The 17,823-nt window shown below is 37.4% G+C and overlaps 2 protein-coding genes across 4 annotated transcripts; both read right to left on the bottom strand.

Moving 5' to 3' along the window:
* LOC109719769 (14 kDa zinc-binding protein-like) lies at positions 4,317-10,896 on the bottom strand. Its single transcript, XM_020246579.1, has 5 exons — positions 10,674-10,896; positions 6,512-6,569; positions 5,269-5,358; positions 4,793-4,910; positions 4,317-4,704 (listed from the first exon to the last, which is right to left on the bottom strand). The coding sequence occupies exons 1-5, from the start codon at positions 10,844-10,846 to the stop codon at positions 4,637-4,639; spliced, it is 507 nt and encodes a 168-aa protein (XP_020102168.1). The 5' UTR covers positions 10,847-10,896; the 3' UTR covers positions 4,317-4,636.
* Positions 11,502-17,287, bottom strand: LOC109719033 (ABSCISIC ACID-INSENSITIVE 5-like protein 2). 3 transcript variants are annotated; one of them, XR_002218593.1, is made up of 5 exons: positions 17,136-17,287; positions 14,958-15,852; positions 14,548-14,619; positions 13,833-14,193; positions 11,502-11,830 (listed from the first exon to the last, which is right to left on the bottom strand). XR_002218593.1 is itself a non-coding variant. In XM_020245524.1 (4 exons), exons 2-4 carry the CDS (start codon positions 15,696-15,698, stop codon positions 11,750-11,752), a joined length of 894 nt encoding a protein of 297 aa, XP_020101113.1. In that variant the 5' UTR covers positions 15,699-15,852; positions 17,136-17,285; the 3' UTR covers positions 11,502-11,749. The 3 variants fall into 3 exon arrangements, 2 of the variants coding, with proteins under 2 accessions (XP_020101113.1, XP_020101114.1); XM_020245524.1 differs by lacking the exon at positions 13,833-14,193 and having other exon boundaries at positions 17,136-17,285; XM_020245525.1 differs by lacking the exons at positions 13,833-14,193; positions 17,136-17,287 and adding an exon at positions 16,958-17,095.

Here is a 17,823-nt window from a genome sequence, read left to right as displayed (position 1 = left end):
ATTACAGAAAACCCCCTATCAAAACATAATTTTTTACTTTCCTTCTTTGTCATTTAAAAACTTATAGTTTGCCCCCCTAAAAAATAAAAAATATTCACTTTGGACCCCGCCGTCAGTGTTTTGTTAGGGTTCTCTCTATATCCCATTATTACATATTTTTTTATACCGAAAATATCCTTCTATAGAAAAAGGAGGGTTGAGGGAGGATAGGAAGAAGGAGAGGGCATTTTGGTCATTTTATTAATATTATTAACACCGTACCCTTCGGTGAACATTTTTTATTTTTTAGGGAGGCAAAATATAGGTTTTTAAATGCCAAAGAGGGAAAGTGAAAAATCGGATTTTGATAGGATGGTTTTCTGTAATTTAGTAACAAATATAAAAGATCTCTACAGGAGAACAAAAGAGAACCCAACAAGAGAGATCTCCTCTTCTCTTCTCCTCTTGTTAAAGATCTCCTTGGCTTATTAATTCTGTGTAGGGTTTGACTTGCTTGGTGGGAGCTTCCTCAAGCTTGCATTTACCTCTATCTGAGGTTTCTTATTTGCTGCAGCATGAAGCACTTTTGGATCAACAGCATTTGTGGCCAAAGGTTGTTGCAACACCCTTCTTGGTTGAAACCTTACTCTATAAATCTCTTCATCAAAGGAGGGAGGTGATGGAAATCCCACAAAGAAATGGAGGAGGAGAATGGAAGATGTTGTGAGGAGGATACTACAAATGGCCTTCATTTTCATGTTGGTTTCTGTTTGGTGAAACCAATAGCCATATGGGGAGTACTGGTTAAAAGATTAGGTGGTGGTGCCCATTTATACACACACATTTATGTGCCTACCCAGTTTCTATATTTTTCTCATGCATGTCACACATGACAATTTTGTGGTCAAACCAGTGCAGTGCACACATGAAGAATTAACACTTCCAAGTATTAAAAACAAAAAGGCAAGTGAGAACATGTGACCTAGAATAGGAGGATTTTCATTCAATCCACAGCACTAATCAACTAAATTAGACTTCAGTATAGGACTGAGGAGTGGCTCATCATGTGATGCTGATTTTTTATTCTATTCTAAGTTCCCTAACTTGGTATCTTCTTTAAAATAAATCCCAGAGTTTCAAGTTTTGAAGGTCCTCATTGATCATATTTCTGTAGAATATACGAATATGCGATCATAGTTTTTAAGTTTTATCTTTCTATTATAGTTTACTTTTTCGAACTCGATAAGTATCTAAAATATGTAAGGATAGAGTATCAGGTGAGAAGTAAGATTGTTATGAAGGGATGTGTATATGATGATTACATGAAGTATGCACAAAAAAAGGAATGAAGTTAAAATTGTAAAGGATAATAAGTTAAAACTTCTTTGTAATTATCCGAAAAGTAAGCAATGTGTATTTATCAATTACACTATTCTCTGAAGCACCCCCACAATCCTTGAGATGTTAATTTATTTTAGTCATGTGATCATACCACAGATTTCGTGTACTAGAGACGAATTAGTGTACTATTACCACTGTAATTTAAATACCTAATATATCAAGATTCAGATCAGCTTAGCTGGAAGAGTTTGCAAATCACAGCATATAATAAAACTGAAAGCAGAAGAAGTACAATGTCCTGGACTACTTTTTCTGTCTGAAATTTCCAGAATTGAAAATGCCATGAATGTGGTGAGAAACCTACAGAATTATATTCCCACATGCAGTTAGGATAAATCAGTAGAATGGATTGTGGCCTACAGATTGGAGCCGCAAAAGCCCAAACTTAAGAGGTATTAAAATTTTCAATATATGCCATTAAATAGATCTACAAAACTTAGTAGTTCTATGCTACAAATTATAAAATTTGATAGCCTTTTAATTATAGAACGAACAATAAATTCCTTAACAACGTTGATTTGCAACTATCTGATGCCTAGGTAACAGGTTTAAAAAATTGTGATGTTTCTTTGTGACCTATCAGGATCTGTTCAACCCTGCTGTATGGTATAATGCAATTGGATGAAGTGTTGACGGGCAGTAAAAAAGTGTTCTACTTTTGGGTCTCAGAATCTTATTCTATATTCTGCTACAGCAGAAGCACTAGGCTTTTTCTGTTTACCAAACACTCTACTAAAAGTGACTGTTACTGAAAGCAAAAGCTAAACGGGGGCATCATAGGCACTTAGAGATTGTAGATCACTTCTAACAATTTACATCTAGATTTAGAGGAACTCCAGATTTGAGTTCTAGATACTCCGGTCTACAGAACGCAATCCACGCAATAGTTTATCTGCAATTAGACCTTCTTTGCTCCCACTGGTCTGACTGGCTATGCCCACCACTCTACTTGCTTTCTTATTAAGATCCCCAAAGCATTTGCCAATTAATCTTGACTGTTACTGAAAGATTCCAGAGAGTAGTGGATAGCATATGGAACATGGAGTTAAGCAACTGGGAGGCTTTTTAATAAGATGCCACATGCCTCAGCTTGTGCATACCTATGTCTAGGGAAATTTCTATGCAATGGCTCCCTAAGATCACTTATGGTCTTTACTTTTGCAATGTTTCTTCACTTGTTCACTCTTTGAGCATGTGGTATCTGATATTAATATGTGGCACAAAATGAGGGATATTTGTCTTGTGACATTCTTTTATGGGGTGAGATGAAAAGGAGTGTGAAAGGAATGCCCAACTAATCTTGATCTGTCTATTTGTCCAGTCTCCAAGGAAATGGAGATAGAGAGGTAATATGAACATTTTTAAAAATAACACTAGAGGGGAATGTTTTTAAACCATGCATAACATTTGGGATGTAAAAGCTCAATTTGCTTCTTCTGTCGAGCCGTTGTATTCTGGAGGGAGCAAGTAGTGGCGGATGCACTTCTTTGTCAGTGGGGTTCATTGACCACAGACAAAGGTGCAAGAAAGTTCATTTAATTGACCCCGCTTGCAAAATTGGTCATTTAGTTGGCCTTTCTTGCATAGTTGATCACACTTTGGGGTCCAAGTTGATTCCAAATTCCAAGTAGAATCTAATAAAATTTTGAGTCCTATTAGACAAAAGAATTATAGCAGGTTCAATGACCTACTAACTCTTAATTATTATTTTTTTTCTTAGCAGTTGTAAAAAGTTAAAAAGATTCTAATAAAAAAAGGTCCTATCCTTTTTTATCCCGTATAATCTTCCTTTTTACACTCTTTCAATCATATTGAATCTAATTAATATATTGATTAATATTTGAAAGGCCAAATCTAATCCTACTTAGGTGTCAGTAAATTTTTTTTTCTTCTAATTTTTAATTAGATGCAAAATATAAGGTATGTGTATGAATTTTTATTTGCTTTTCTTTAATTGTGAATGTATTCTTTTTATCTATGAAATGAATACTAGTTGTTTTATAGTGTTATGGTATATAAAACTTTTTTTTTTTCAATTCCCCCCTTACTTGCAGTCACCACTGTCATTGCTGAATCTTCATCTTCAAACTACATTAAAGGAGGGTTTGGGGGACTAAAGGGTGACATGTGTCCCTCCAAACCCTCCTTTATTCTCTGTCTCTCTCTCCCTCTATATATATATATATATATATATATATATATATATATTGGATATCAAAATTTAAAATTTGAATACTTTCAAATTTCATATTTTAAATTATAAATTTAACTTATAATATTTATTTTTAAATTTTAGACTTCAAAATTTAAAATTTTAAATCTCTAAACTCTATTAAATTAATTAATTAATTTTATTAATAATCCATTATATATAATATAATTAATTAATTTTATTAATAATGCGCATAATAAATCGCGTAATAAAATCTAACCTGATAGATGCAATTTAAATCACGTAAAATATCGCTGTATAAAAAAATTACAGTATTTAAATTTCAAGAGTAAAATTTTAGAAATATAGTGTATTTCTATGTATATATAATTAATTTTATTAAAAAATTTCTTTTACAATTTTATTTTCCTTCTATTTATTGATTTTTAAAAATTATTTTGATAGATTTATCTCAAATTCTTTTCATACAAATCTTTATAAAATAAATTGCTGTATAAATTTACTTTGCACATATACCAATTTTAATGACTTTTATTTGAATAGATTTAACTATTAAATTATTTTTATATAACTTTTATTTAATTAATAATTAGACTTATAAAAATATTAAAAAAATAAAATTTATTATAAAAATATTTTATATCCACAACATCGTGCGGGTATTTCACTAGTGAAAAATTATCATGGAGTGTTGCCACCTAGCTTTAAAGATATCATGGGATTTGCATTCCAGGTTCTGTGATATTACACAATATGAACATCATTATATGAAGAGATTCTTAAAGAAGTGCACATGCCAAGAAGCTCATCTGCTGCATCAAATATATACATGAGTTTTCATGTGACTAGAGTTTTCATAGTAATGACATGAGTGTTGCAATATGAGTTCTACAAAGTTGAGAAGCATACGCTTCGAAATACAGTAATGAAATCCAGTTTCGTGCGCTAGTAGATGTAAAGAAAGCCTTATATTTCTTCAAAAAGGGCGCATCAAACCTCACAATGTCCGACATTTCCTTTCCTTTTTAACTTATTTAAGAGGAACTTGTGCTTTTACGCTGATACTTCTTCGTGAGTGTGTTGTCAGCCAGGAGGCCAATTCATCTGCCGGCCCCCAAGAAGATGAATGTGAAGATGATACACAGATTGGCCTAAGAAAAACGAGATCAAATTAGGGGGTGATAAAATAAATAGGGACAGAACAAAAGATCACAACAGAGAGATGGTTTTGATGCTTACATCCTTTGGGTCCATCGTTGATGATGACCCTAAAGCCATCATCGAGACCTTCCTGCTTTGCAACAAGCTTGGCGACGTAAAGGAGATAGCCAAGAATCTCTACATGCCGTTCTTCTGCCTGTCAACAAGGATATGGATGATACTAAGCGGCTATTTAAGCCCTAGAATAGCTTCTCACTCCAGAAAATACTTCGCTACTCAGGTGAGCTTCTAAGCTTCAAATGCAAAAGCTTCCGCTTCTGCCACAGAGAAATTATATAGCTTTCAATGAATGAAAACTTTTAGTTTTTCTTAAAGCTTTACTCAAATAACACTTCTGTAGAAGTTTCAATCCGGTCAAACAGGCCCTCATCCGTTGTCACTTCATGGTTTACAAAGATGTGGCACACGACCCACCGCCTGATCTTTCTACTTCCAAAGGTAATAATGAGAATGACAAAAACTTAACGAATCTTTAGCAAATAATAGCAAATTACCTTTGATAGTCCAGTCAATCCATCTTTAACTTTTGGGATGATAATAATATGAGTTGGAGCTTGAGGAGAGATATCTCTAAATGCAAGAACCTGCCGTAATGAACGCTCGGCAAAAGTTGACCATTAGCCAGTCACTCAGTACAATGTAAAAGAACTTCATAAAGAATGCTAGGAAGTACTAGTTACGGACCAAGCTTTCAATGAAGATTGTGGAATGAAGAACATCGTAAAGAAACAAATGGGAACTAGACACTTATCCGTTACACTATCCGAAAGAAAAAGTATGAGAAACAGTTCCAGCAGACGGTGATAGTGTTTATGACAATGTAGATTCAGTCGAGAAATTTTATGTTTTGCTTTTCCTTTAAATTTTATGCAATTAAGCAAGTTTGAAATAATTGAAGCCACCTGGTGATGGCCTACTTAATTTGGTTTTTGAGGATTGCTTGCAAATCTATATTTATGACAACAAAAAACAAAAATGTAATAGCAACGCGTAATTTAGTGTCAGTTATGTTTTTCCTTTCATTTCTTTTTCGAATTCAAGCTCTAATTTTGAGAAATTGTCATTTTCCGAGAAATAGGGTGAAACAATCTACCACTATTTTTTTTTTTTTATGTTTTGTTGCCAAAAACACCCAAATAGATGCATATATGGCAACATCGACCATCTGCTGGTGCATTCAAGCTCAAAGAATTTGAGCTATTTATTAAAAAAAACCCCAATAAGTGTAACCAAATGTGGCCTAACTTGCTTGTTATATTAACAAAAAAAACAAACAGAAAAAACATAATTCATGTAAATTAGCCCAACACTTGTAAAAACAAATAAGCCCCTCCAAAGTGCCTTCAATATCCTAGAATACGGACAACCGATAACAGAAAATGAGCAAGATTGTTGCCCATAATTTCAAACTTCGTATGGTCATTCACAAATCAATGATGGCAAGAAAATAACAGTAGATACTGCAGGAGATCATGTTTGAACAGAAAATGCCAACTTCTCCCCACTCAACATTCTCCAACATAACAGTCCACTATACTACTAACCCAATAAAATTATGCAAGAAAGAAGATGAGCGGAAGAATGAACAACTAGGAAATCTAACACAAACAGCTTTAAAGATTTATAAATGCATCAATAAGAACTTGTTTATGTTCATATTCATCAAGTGATACAACTTCAGAGAAAGAATAGACCAAAACTTGGATAGCTTTTCTCACAATGAAAACAGTGAAGTACCTTGTCATCCTCGTAAACCACTTTGGAAGGTATCTCCTTGCTTATAATTTTGTCAAAACTGCAGTGAAAAACACGGCATCAATATCACATTCCAAAGAAAAGAGATTTTAGCAGCATTAGTGCAGAACTAAGGAGAAAGTATGCAGCTGTCCTTCAGCAAACAAAGTTAAAAGACTTTTCCAGCAGGTAAATACAAATTTGATTAATTATTAAATATATAAAAGAAGCTCAAATAAAAATAAGAAAAATTCAAAGATCCCTAAGAAACTAAACAGATGAAGCAAAATTACTATAAAATCAGGTAACACAAACTAACCTCCTATAGGTAACACAAAGTATTGGATCTACAGGAAAAAGTGCTGAGGGATGTGGTGTTTTCACTTTCCACACTTTTTTTTTAAAATATTGCTACCCTGTCAATTGGACTCTAGGTTCTAGAATAATCCTACACTCCTTCAACATAGGATAGATTTTAACCGAAGCTAAGCAACTCCATTAGTTATAGTTGTCCTAATCCCCATTCCAATCGTATGGTTTCGTTAATTAGGGAAAATGATGAGAAGCAGCTGCGAAAGCGAGCACAAGGAGTTCAATATTCAAACTTCCTTCCATCAATAACTCTCCAATGTGAGGTTTGCCACCAAGATTAGCCATAAAGAGTTTGAATCCCTAATTTTTGTTGGGAATCCGGTACTCGCCCCGGTACCGGATCTCGTGAATCCGCAACCCGCTCTGATACCGACTGCTGTGGATCCTGTATCGATTGTTGGGATTCCGCAACGGAAACGTCAAATCGGGTTTTTACCATAAACCCGTCTTCTCAACAAAAGCTGATACAATCATAAAAGAGAAAAATATGCAGGTAAAATAAGATTCATTAAATAAGAGAAGATTATACCCGACTCCTCTTCTCCACAAAGTAGCTACAACCCGAACCCTCTTTCTGAATCTCTTCTACCCTTCTCTCGTCTTCTATAAACCCATAAAGAAGACAATCCTTCACATGCACCCGTGCACTAGGTGCACTCAAAGCATAATTAAATAACTCTCTCTCTCTTTTTCTCTCTCTGGTACGGCAACCTAAGAGACTCTCTCTCTCTCTCCCGTACTTCACATCAAAAACAAACCCACAAAGAGCTATTTATAAGGCTCCACTAAAACGTACCCCAATCCTAATATATTTAGGATTTCTACTCCAATTAATATCTAAATCTATCTTAATCAATCTCTAATAGATTTAAATATTAATCCTAATCTAGTTAGGTTTATCCTCTAATTAATATTTAAATCTTAATTTACTTCAACAGATTTAAATATTAATTCTTATCTAAATAGGATTCAACTACAAATCTAACCAAATCCTAACATTCTCCACCTTGGTTTGATTTGTAATTTTCAACCACTACGTCGAGCTCACCATGCAAACTCCACCTTGAGCTTGTCTCCTCCGCTCGATGTCGCCGCATTCGTCGCTCCGTCTCGAGCAACTGCACATCCGCGAACTTTTGGAACCCAAACCGTTTTCGCTCCCATTCTGACTGTGCTTCCGTTCAGAACGTATAAGTTCCCACGCTTGTTCGCCTCGCACACGATCCGATCTCGTTTTCGGACCCTCATAGCTCCACCTGAAGCTGAAATATCGCAACCCACGCCCCTAACGAGATCAAATTTCGCTTCAATCCAGGAACATGCCGCACACCTGTCAGCGTCCTCACGACCCCATCGTGCATTCGGATTTTCACCGTGCCGACTCCCAAAACTTTGCACGCTGTCCCGTTCCCCATCAGCGCCTTTCCACCTTTGATCGCCTTATAGGTGGCAAAAGACTCCTTCTCCGGGCAAACGTGAAAAGAACACGCCGAATCGAGCATCCACGCATCGTCCGAAATTTTCGCACCTCCGGTCGCAGCATACAGCACATCAGAATCGATCATCTCCGACTCTGCTGTCTGGGCCGTCGCTGATACCGTCTCGTCCTGGTTCACGACTGTTTGCTCCTTCTGTCGCTTTAACTCCTTCAGATCATCCTGAAGTTTTCGACAATTGCGCTTGATATGCCCCTTCCTGTGACAGTAAAAGCATTCTACCTCAAATAGCGGTTTTTTCTGTTGATATCCGATCGCCGATATTCTCGCCTCCTTCTTCGCAGTCACCACCAGTCCTACATCCTGACTTTGCGTGCCGGACTCCTGAGTCATCTTCCGCATCTCGTTCGAGAGAAGCGCCGCCGTGACCGCCTCCACGCTTATGGACTCTTTGCCATAAAGCAACGTGGTCACCAGATGCTCATATATCGTCAGTAGCGAAGATAATAAAATCAGCGCCTTATCTTCATCATCTAGATTGACTCCGATGCTAGTCAACTGGGCCACCACCTTGTTGAACTAGTTCAGATGATCATGTAGGCTCGCCGCTTCCTGCATCCGCAGCGTAAACAATCACTGCTTCAAATATAACCTGTTCGTCAAAGACTTGGTCATATATAGATCTTCTAGTTTCTTCCACAACTTCGCTGGTGTCGTCTCACTGGCTACGTTGTAAAGAACCTCATCTGCTAATAATAGATGAAGCGTACTCAGCGCCTTCCGCTCCATCTTCGTCCATGCCGTATCCGTGACCTCCGCCGGCTTCGCCTCTTTTCCGTTCAACGTTTCATCTAACTCTTGCTGTACGAGGATCGCCCGTACTTTAATTTGCCACAATCCGAAATTGTTCTTGCCGTCGAACTTCTCGATTTCGAATTTCGTGGCCATCTTCGTCGATCTCTCCCTCAGATCGGTAACCTTCGGCTCTGATACCACTTGTTGGGAATCCGGTACTCGCCCCGGTACCGGATCTCGTGAATCCGCAACCCGCTCTGATACCGACTGCTGTGGATCCTGTATCGATTGTTGGGATTCCGCAACGGAAACGTCAAATCGGGTTTTTACCATAAACCCGTCTTCTCAACAAAAGCTGATACAATCATAAAAGAGGAAAATATGCAGGTAAAATAAGATTCATTAAATAAGAGAAGATTATACCCGACTCCTCTTCTCCACAAAGTAGCTACAACCCGAGCCCTCTTTCTGAATCTCTTCTACCCTTCTCTCATCTTCTATAAACCCATAAAGAAGACAATCCTTCACATGCACCCGTGCACTAGGTGCACTCAAAGCATAATTAAATAACTCTCTCTCTCTGGTACGGCAACCCAAGAGACTCTCTCTCTCTCTCCCGTACTTCACATCAAAAGCAAACCTACAAAGAGCTATTTATAAGGCTCCACTAAAACGTACCCCAATCCTAATATATTTAGGATTTCTACTCCAATTAATATCTAAATTTATCTTAATCAATCTCTAATAGATTTAAATATTAATCCTAATCTAGTTAGGTTTATCCTCTAATTAATATTTAAATCTTAATTTACTTCAACAGATTTAAATATTAATTCTTATCTAAATAGGATTCAACTACAAATCTAACCAAATCCTAACAATTTTTCCAATTCAAATTGACAACTTTCCAATCTTCTCACTCAAGCAAACACTAAATAAAATTCAATGATATTTGTCGTCTAAGAAAACGATTATTGAATAAATGGACAGAAATTCAAAACGATGATAATCGTACAATTGAGACTATGCCAAACAGAAAAGTGTAGTGTATTAAGTGAAAGCATCCATAGTAAAGTGAGATCAAGCCTTATTTTCACTTCCTACTACGGAAAGTGGGGCAATTTGACATGTTATAGGGATAACACATGAAATTAAACCCTAACCCTGATAAGTGAAAAGTACGTGTAGATTTGAATCGCCTCATATTTTTCTTTTTGTGAATCGCAAGTTCTCTTCTCCTCCAAACACGATCACAAGCCTTAATTTTCGCTTCCTACTACGTAAAGAGCGGCAATTTGACATCTATAATTATAGGGATACACACGGAACTAACCCTAACCTTAATAAGTAAAAAGTACACGGAGATTCCAATCGCCTCATAGTTTTTTTTTTTGTTTTTTGAGGATCGCGAGTTCTCTTCTTCTCTCCCAAAACCACCAAGAGCGCATTCCAAACACGATCGATCGAAAGAACACGAAAGCAGATCAAACAATCAAGTCCCCTAAAAGTAGAGAGAGGGAGAGGGAGAGAGAGAGAGAGAGGGAGAGAGGGGGAGGTCTCACATGGTGGGAGCGTCGGAGGGGGCGGCGGCGAGAGCGGCTTCCACCTCGGAGGAGGAGGAAGACGACGACGACGACGACGCCGCCATGGGAGGGCGGAGATGAGAGCTTAGCACGGCGATGCGACCGCCGCTCGCGTTTATTACCGACTCCGCCCCACCACCCGCGATGCTCATGCTCGGGCGCACCCCCCACCCGGCGCACCCACTTACTTAAAAGGGCCCGTTTGATTCATTTTCGCTTTTGCGGTCCAAAGTTATATTCATTTCAAAATATCGAAATTGACTTCGCTGAGCATGGGTGTCACCAAGCTGAATACGAGCGAGTTAGGGTCGGAATACGAGCTGGCTTATTAAAATATCGAGCCGAAAAAATTCGGCTCGTGTTTGGCTCGTTTATTAACAAGTCGAATACAATCCGAATACGAGCTCGCTTATTTTGGAACCGTATGTATATTTTGGAATAACGACATAACATATGAGAAAAATATTAAAAGGAAAAAAAAAAAATACAAGTAAATAAAATATTTTCGTAGTTTTGAGGTATATATAGGTAATTATTTCAAACAAAAATATAATTAGCTATGCATAATTTTCAAATTCTTGTCCATTTCCCAATACTTGTATATTTTGGTTGTCAAAATTTTCGATTCTCAGAAGTCAACTTTACACATGAGCTGGTCAGTAAAGTATGCCAAAGTCCTTGAACGCCAGCTTAATTCACAAATTAAAAAACTAACTGCACAATCTTACAATTTTAATCAACCCTGTAATCCCTGTTTCTACCAAAAGGTTTCTTCCAATTTTGGTAAATTATTGCGAGTCGCATCCAAAACTAAATGACTCAAATTTCCTTGAATCATAACTATGCATACAAAATATGCGAGAGAGATCCGACTTTCGGAGAGTTTCCATAGAAATCATAAAATGAACATCCTATGGAATTAACACATGCAAAGTGTTGATGAAACTCAGATGACATGCTTTTATTGTCGGCGCAATAGAATTCTCTCTGCAACTTTTGCAAGATCTACAGTAAGAAAGCCACACAATAATATACAAAATTTTACATAAGCACGGTCAGAAGGAGGCCGAACTTGTCCTTCGGAGTCGATATCTCGGCTCTGGAGGTGGTTCGGAGTACAGTACCTTGTCCAACTCCTGCACACAAAAAAAAAAAAAGAAGAGGGAAAGATGGATTACTCCCTTTAATCTTAATATGAACTACATACAGTTGATATTCTTTACAGAACAGATAACTGCAGATGTGTAGCACAACATTAAACATCAAAAGTTTCTTATTAAGAGACTGCATACAAGCAGTGTATAATCCTGTGAATATTCTCGCATAATATGACAAAATAAGTGTAAACATGTCAGAAGAGTATATAATCTTCGTGGTATCTGCAGAATCACAAGTTTCAAAGAAATTTATTACCTTAGCGGCAAGATAAGCAACTTTCATAACTTAGTAGGTGCTACAATCGCTTAATGCAATGATTATTAGATGCAAGAATCGCTACTAATCAGATCCACACTAATTTTGAATTCTGTTGGTTACGGTGAATCACGCTCGATGCTCATTTTCTTTCATTTGCCATTCAAAACTAACAGCAGGTGGTGCTCATCAGTATTGACTGTTTCGTAGTTTTGTTTCATTTCGTCATTAGTTTAGTAATCTCGACTTCCATATTTACAGAAAAAAGACTGCCACTAGTAATAGTGTCCGATTTCTCGGAGCACAGGTTTCAAAAATCAAAACTATATATGTCGGCCAACCGGACCTCAACAGTTTGGAGAAAGAAATAGGAGACCCAGCAACAAAAGATTAGCAATATACACTGCAATAGGGTGAGACCAAGAACTGGAGAGATCACTAAGACATCTAAGAACGTTGTCTAATGAATTCAAAAAAAGTTGATACTCGGCCGCCACAATCTCTTAAAATAATACCCAGTAAAAGAATACACAGCCTTTTTTAGGAACCAAAGTGCTATGGAAAGAAACATCGAGACATTATAAGGTGGCAGCATTTTCGGAAGACAAATTACTGAGAGGAAGTTTGAGGACAAGCATTTAAAGCCTCGTCCAAGCTGGGAAATTCTTCGTGGAATTTTTAGAGTCCTGATGGATTGATTTGATTCGCAACCACAGGTTAAATACGCTATTTCCTGTAAAATTGCTATACAAGTTTCACTTTTATAACATATATCTATAGAGGGCCACTTCTATGAGTCAAAAAAATTTCCACCAAACAAACACATGACCTCTAAATTAATAAAAGCTAGCTATTCAAACAGAAATGAGAAAAAGAAGCTTCTGGGGCCGAAAAAGGGACGGAAATCTAACATACTGGATAGAAAGAGGATGCAAATTCGCTCAGAACCTAAGATATGGGATTGGTTTTTAAACCTGTATATATATTGGGATATAAAACTTGGATCATTCTTGAAAGCCGGTAAAAAGTTTCAGATCCAATTTGAAATCACTCTGATGGAGATGCGTAAAGTCACGTATTTAGTGCTAATGTCATCTTCTCCATCCATTTCGACAAAGAGTTTTAATGTAAGGACTGACGATGCAATGACTTACGGAGATTATGGAGCCAATTGCAACAAATAAGATGTTCAAGACACAAATGGAACTGCAATAATAGGTTGATGACAACTAGTTCATTTTAGCAGACTAATAGATAAATTCCTGCAATGAACATAACAAATTAATTCTAATAAGATCAGTTAAATATCTGATGGCAACTTTAATCTATGAGTAGGATCATCTAACACGGATAGAACTTTAGCATAGCAAACTCTTCAGTTATAAGTAAATTATTTAATGAAAAATTAGAGAAGAAAGAAGCCAACGTAGTTCTTATCCAGCTCGAAGAAAAAAGAAAAAAAATACTTCAATTTGATTTCTCAAGAGAAAATAATTTCTCACATGACTACTTTGAAACTTACTCAGAACAGAACACAGAAATACGTAAGCGAGCTTCTAGTCATAGTGGATCATACAAGAAACAATGTTGATAATCCTATGTCAACTAAACTACCAACACAAACAAGGCGGAACAAAGGCAGTGAGACTGTGCGCTAGATTAAGGCAAATAGTTCTCAAAAAAAAAAAAGATATATTTGTATTCATGTTTGAGGAATGCACTTACCGAAACTTTAGCTGCTTCGAAGCAAATTAAAAAGGAAGCCTCCGAACAATAAACTTTTCCTTGTTAATGACGAATCATCATACATAGGCTGGAAAAAATCTGCCCACTACCAGTACTAGAGGTTTCCAGCCAAAACGGTCACATCTGACCAATGTGAGCGCATTTGAATGAAATTTTTTGCCTTTATGAGCCAAATTAAATGCTCACAAAGATGCAACATATACTAGTCTAAATGACTGTTATCTCATAGATGGAAGCTACTGGCAAGACTCGATCGTATCACTTAATGAAGTTTGAGCTATCATTCAGGTGGATTGAAGTGCTGGAAATTACAAATTTCCGCACCTAATTTCGCAACGTCCTGCATAATTTACCCCTTGCATAAGTTAGAAAAAAAAAAGGGGAAGATACAGGCCTAGATTGCTTGGCTAAACAATCATGACATACAAGTAGCTCGACAAAGCTAAGTACAGTATTCACTTCGTCCCACAAACATCACAAATTCACAATATGCTATCAACATAGTGTTTAAAAAAGGAAATTATATTGTCTATCAACTAAAAAGCTTACTCTATGGTGTAAATACAATATGTTACAAATAATAACCTACGATTAAGAAAGACAAAAGAACGACAGAAACAAGAAACATCCTAATTGATAATAAGGAAAGGTCAACTTCAACAAATCCAAATAGCGACATCTAAAATACATCTACCTTCTGTTTCTTCAACCTCTCATTCTCTTCCTCCAATCGAGAAACCTTGTTTTCAAGCTCATTTGTGTAGGCCTGCCATCACAACATGGCATGAAATTAAACCAACAGCCGTGAAGGAAAACACCTACAACTATGTGCTCATTTTACAAGCTTGTCGTGAGCATAAACTTCTCAGTAACATCAAACTATCAAAGAACCTCGATGACGACGATAAGGAGGACCAAGTCTCAAAGCGCTTGCAGCCGAGCAAAAGCAAACAGAAAGCAGCACTAGACATATACATATATGCATACACGCATGCGTGCACGCGCATGCGAGCAGGCACGCGAGAACATGCATACACTAAACACATGGCGACACACGCACATGCACGTAAACACACACAAAATCAGAAAGAGGAAGAGTTCCACCTGCTTCCTGGCTCTCGAACGTGCAGCTGACTCCCGGTTCTTTATCATCCTCTTTTGTCTCCGCTCAACCAACTTATCTTCTACATCCTCCGAAGGAGCTGCCGCCCGCTTGCGGCCAGGCATCTGAGAATCAGAAAGCGCTCCCATCATCTGCGATGAGATACTCATCTGCCCCCCCTCAGAGTAACTGGCATTCAAAACAGGATAACCCCCCATCACACCCTGCTGATACCAATGGCCCCCTTGCGTGAAATCCTGCTGCCCGGCCATCGGATCGGCGCTTCCCCCTTGACCGACATTTGCAATCAGTTCATTAGTCACCACACCGGCCTTTACTAAGAAATCCTCGAGGGTCATCTCTCCGAGGGTCGTCTGCCTCTCCCGGCGTCCTTTATGCCCCTCCTCGCTCCCCTTCTTCCCGCCTTGTTGGATGTCCCTCCATACTTCGTCCACTGTCTTCTTGCTTAGCCCCTGCGGCATAGTTATGCTCCCCTGGCGGAGCAGGCCGGGGCCCAATGGGTGTTCACTGGTGGAACTCTCATCCATTGCTGGTAGAGATTGGTTCATTTCTATCGGAAGTACACTCTTTAGGAGCTCATCAAGGTTCATACTGTGAAGAGGTTCACCCAAGTGACTCTCGACCTCATTTAGTGTAAGATTATAGAGCGAACCTTGTCGAGCCAAGCTCTCAATCTGGGATGGGCCCCCGCCACCCCCGCCACCGCCACCTTGCAACGCCATAAATTGTTGTGCTTACTGTTGATCGCTTAGAAGCTTATCCAAGTGTTAAATCTCACATTCAGAATGATGTTAAAGCCGAATAGAGCTGATCTTTACTTTCCTCAGTTTAGTATTGAAATAGCCATAGATGCCTTCTTAAATTGAAAACTCCCATCTGCAAAACAAAAGGCACAACATAGAAAGAAGTAAATAATGGATCAAACACAATGATCAAGAAAAAATTAGTGTGAAAGGTTTCATCTTTCCTGCACAAGAAGGACTCAAGATGTTCCTAAAGAAGAAGATATCAACATTTCCAATACCTAAAGAAATTCCAAATCCATCGAGAATTTGATACAAAAAAAAATCTCAAACTGGGACAAAGGGGAAAAAAAAACATTTTGCAATGAATAACAGGGAAAATAACAAGACCCATCAATCAAAATGTAGCCTTTGCCCCTCCCATAAAAAGATTTTAGCAAATAAGAACTTTCTCTTGATGGAAAAACAAACCAGATGCTAAATTGCTAACCCAGCATTTTGCATCGAAAAATAGGAAAAATACCACGACCCATCAATCAAAATGTGATCTTCGACACTCCCAGGGAAGGGTTTTAACAAAGAAGAACATTTACATCCAAATTTCTCTCCCCAAACTCCTTAACCAAAAAAAACCAGATGCTAAAGCTACAAAGAACAAATTAAAACAAACACAGAATTTTATGCCAAAAATTAGGGAACTAACAGGACCTATCAATCAAAATGCGATCTTTTCGCCTCCCAGAAAAGGGTTTTAGCAAATAAGTACTTTTACACCCAAATTTCCACCCCCAAACTCAACAAAAAAGAAAGAAAAAAAAAACATCCAGATGCTATATTGCTATAAAGAACAAATTAAAACTGATGCAGTATACCAAAAAAAAAGGGAAAATAACAGGACCCATCATCAAAATGTGATCTTTGCCCCTCCCAAAGAAGGGTTTCAGCAAATAAGAGCCTTTACATCCAAATTTCTCCCCCCAAACTCCTTAACCAGGAAAAACCCAGATACTAAATTGCTCCAAAGAACAAATTAAAACTAACCCAGCATTTTACACCAAAAATGTAGAGAAAACAACAGGACCTATCAACCAAAATGCGATCTTTGCCCCTCCCAAAAAAGTTTTTTTAGCAAATAAGAACCTTTACAACCAAATTTCTTACCCAAACTCCATAATAAAAAAAACACAGATGCTCAATTGCTCCAAAGAACAAATTAAAACAAGCCCAGCATTTTATACCGAAAGATAGAGAAATCGATCGATCAAAATCCGATCTTTGCCCCTCCCAACAAAGGGTTTTAGCAAATAAGAACCTTTACACCAACATTTCCTTCCTCAATCTCAACCCAAAAAACCCAGATGCTAAATTGCTACAAACAGCAAATCGAAACTATACCCCCTTGGCATTAACACTTACAAAGAGATGGATTGGGGCTTTTGAACCCCTGCGCTTCGCAATCCATTGCCTCGATCATACGAGCAAGAGAGAGAGAGAGAGAGAGAGAGAGAGAGAGAGAGAGGGGCCCCGCGAAGTGGGTTGAGTAATCCCTCCCGGGAGAAGCACGAGAAAGCAACTAACCCTTTTTTTTAAGAATAAAAAATCCACTTTTAATGGTTAGTTGCACGATTAGTCCTAAACCTTTTTCTCTTTTGTATTTGAAAAAACTTCAAATACCACCCCTGTAGTTTTACACTTTCTTACTTTACTACTCTGTAATTTAAATTGTATCAATTTAGTGCCATATGATTTTATTTTTATCTTTTTATTATCAATTTTATTATTTTTTTTCATTAAATCGGTGACAAAATTAAAACTGAAAGGTACTAAAGTGAATATTCGATAACCCTAGGTGGGTATCTAAAGTTTATTGTATATAGTTTAACGAAATATTAACGGAGAAGCTAACGAAAAGATAAAAATGAAACTACATGACACTAAATATACTTTAAACTACAGGGTACCAAAGTCAGAAAGGGGTGGTATTTGAAGTTTACCCCTTTTTTTTTATTTTGAGGGCAATTGCTTATATATCCCTAAAAAATTCTCCATTTTTTTATTTATCCCTCTTGAAAGGTCACTATTAAAAATACTATTTTAAGATTCG

This window comes from Ananas comosus, linkage group 13 (assembly GCF_001540865.1).
Source record: "Ananas comosus cultivar F153 linkage group 13, ASM154086v1, whole genome shotgun sequence".
NCBI classification, from domain to species: domain Eukaryota; kingdom Viridiplantae; phylum Streptophyta; class Magnoliopsida; order Poales; family Bromeliaceae; genus Ananas; species Ananas comosus.
The sequence above is the reverse complement of the archived record's forward strand: the minus strand, read 5'-3'. Positions and strand labels throughout refer to the sequence as shown.

What these genes read in the sequence shown, in the direction of transcription:
- LOC109719033 (XM_020245524.1), bottom strand. Translation starts at nt 15,698, where the DNA reads ATGGCGTTGCAAGGTGGCGGTGGCGGGGGTGGCGGGGGCCCATCCCAG. An exon ending in GTTCGAGAGCCAGGAAGCAG is followed by an intron (nt 14,620 to 14,957) that starts GTGGAACTCTTC and finishes TTGTGATGGCAG; the next exon opens with GCCTACACAAATGAGCTTGA. An exon ending in AGAGGTTGAAGAAACAGAAG is followed by an intron (nt 11,831 to 14,547) that starts GTAGATGTATTT and finishes TTTTGTGTGCAG; the next exon opens with GAGTTGGACAAGGTACTGTA.
- LOC109719769 (XM_020246579.1), bottom strand. Translation starts at nt 10,846, where the DNA reads ATGAGCATCGCGGGTGGTGGGGCGGAGTCGGTAATAAACGCGAGCGGC. An exon ending in CCCTCCGACGCTCCCACCAT is followed by an intron (nt 6,570 to 10,673) that starts GTGAGACCTCCC and finishes TTTTCACTGCAG; the next exon opens with TTTTGACAAAATTATAAGCA. An exon ending in TGGTTTACGAGGATGACAAG is followed by an intron (nt 5,359 to 6,511) that starts GTACTTCACTGT and finishes TCATTACGGCAG; the next exon opens with GTTCTTGCATTTAGAGATAT.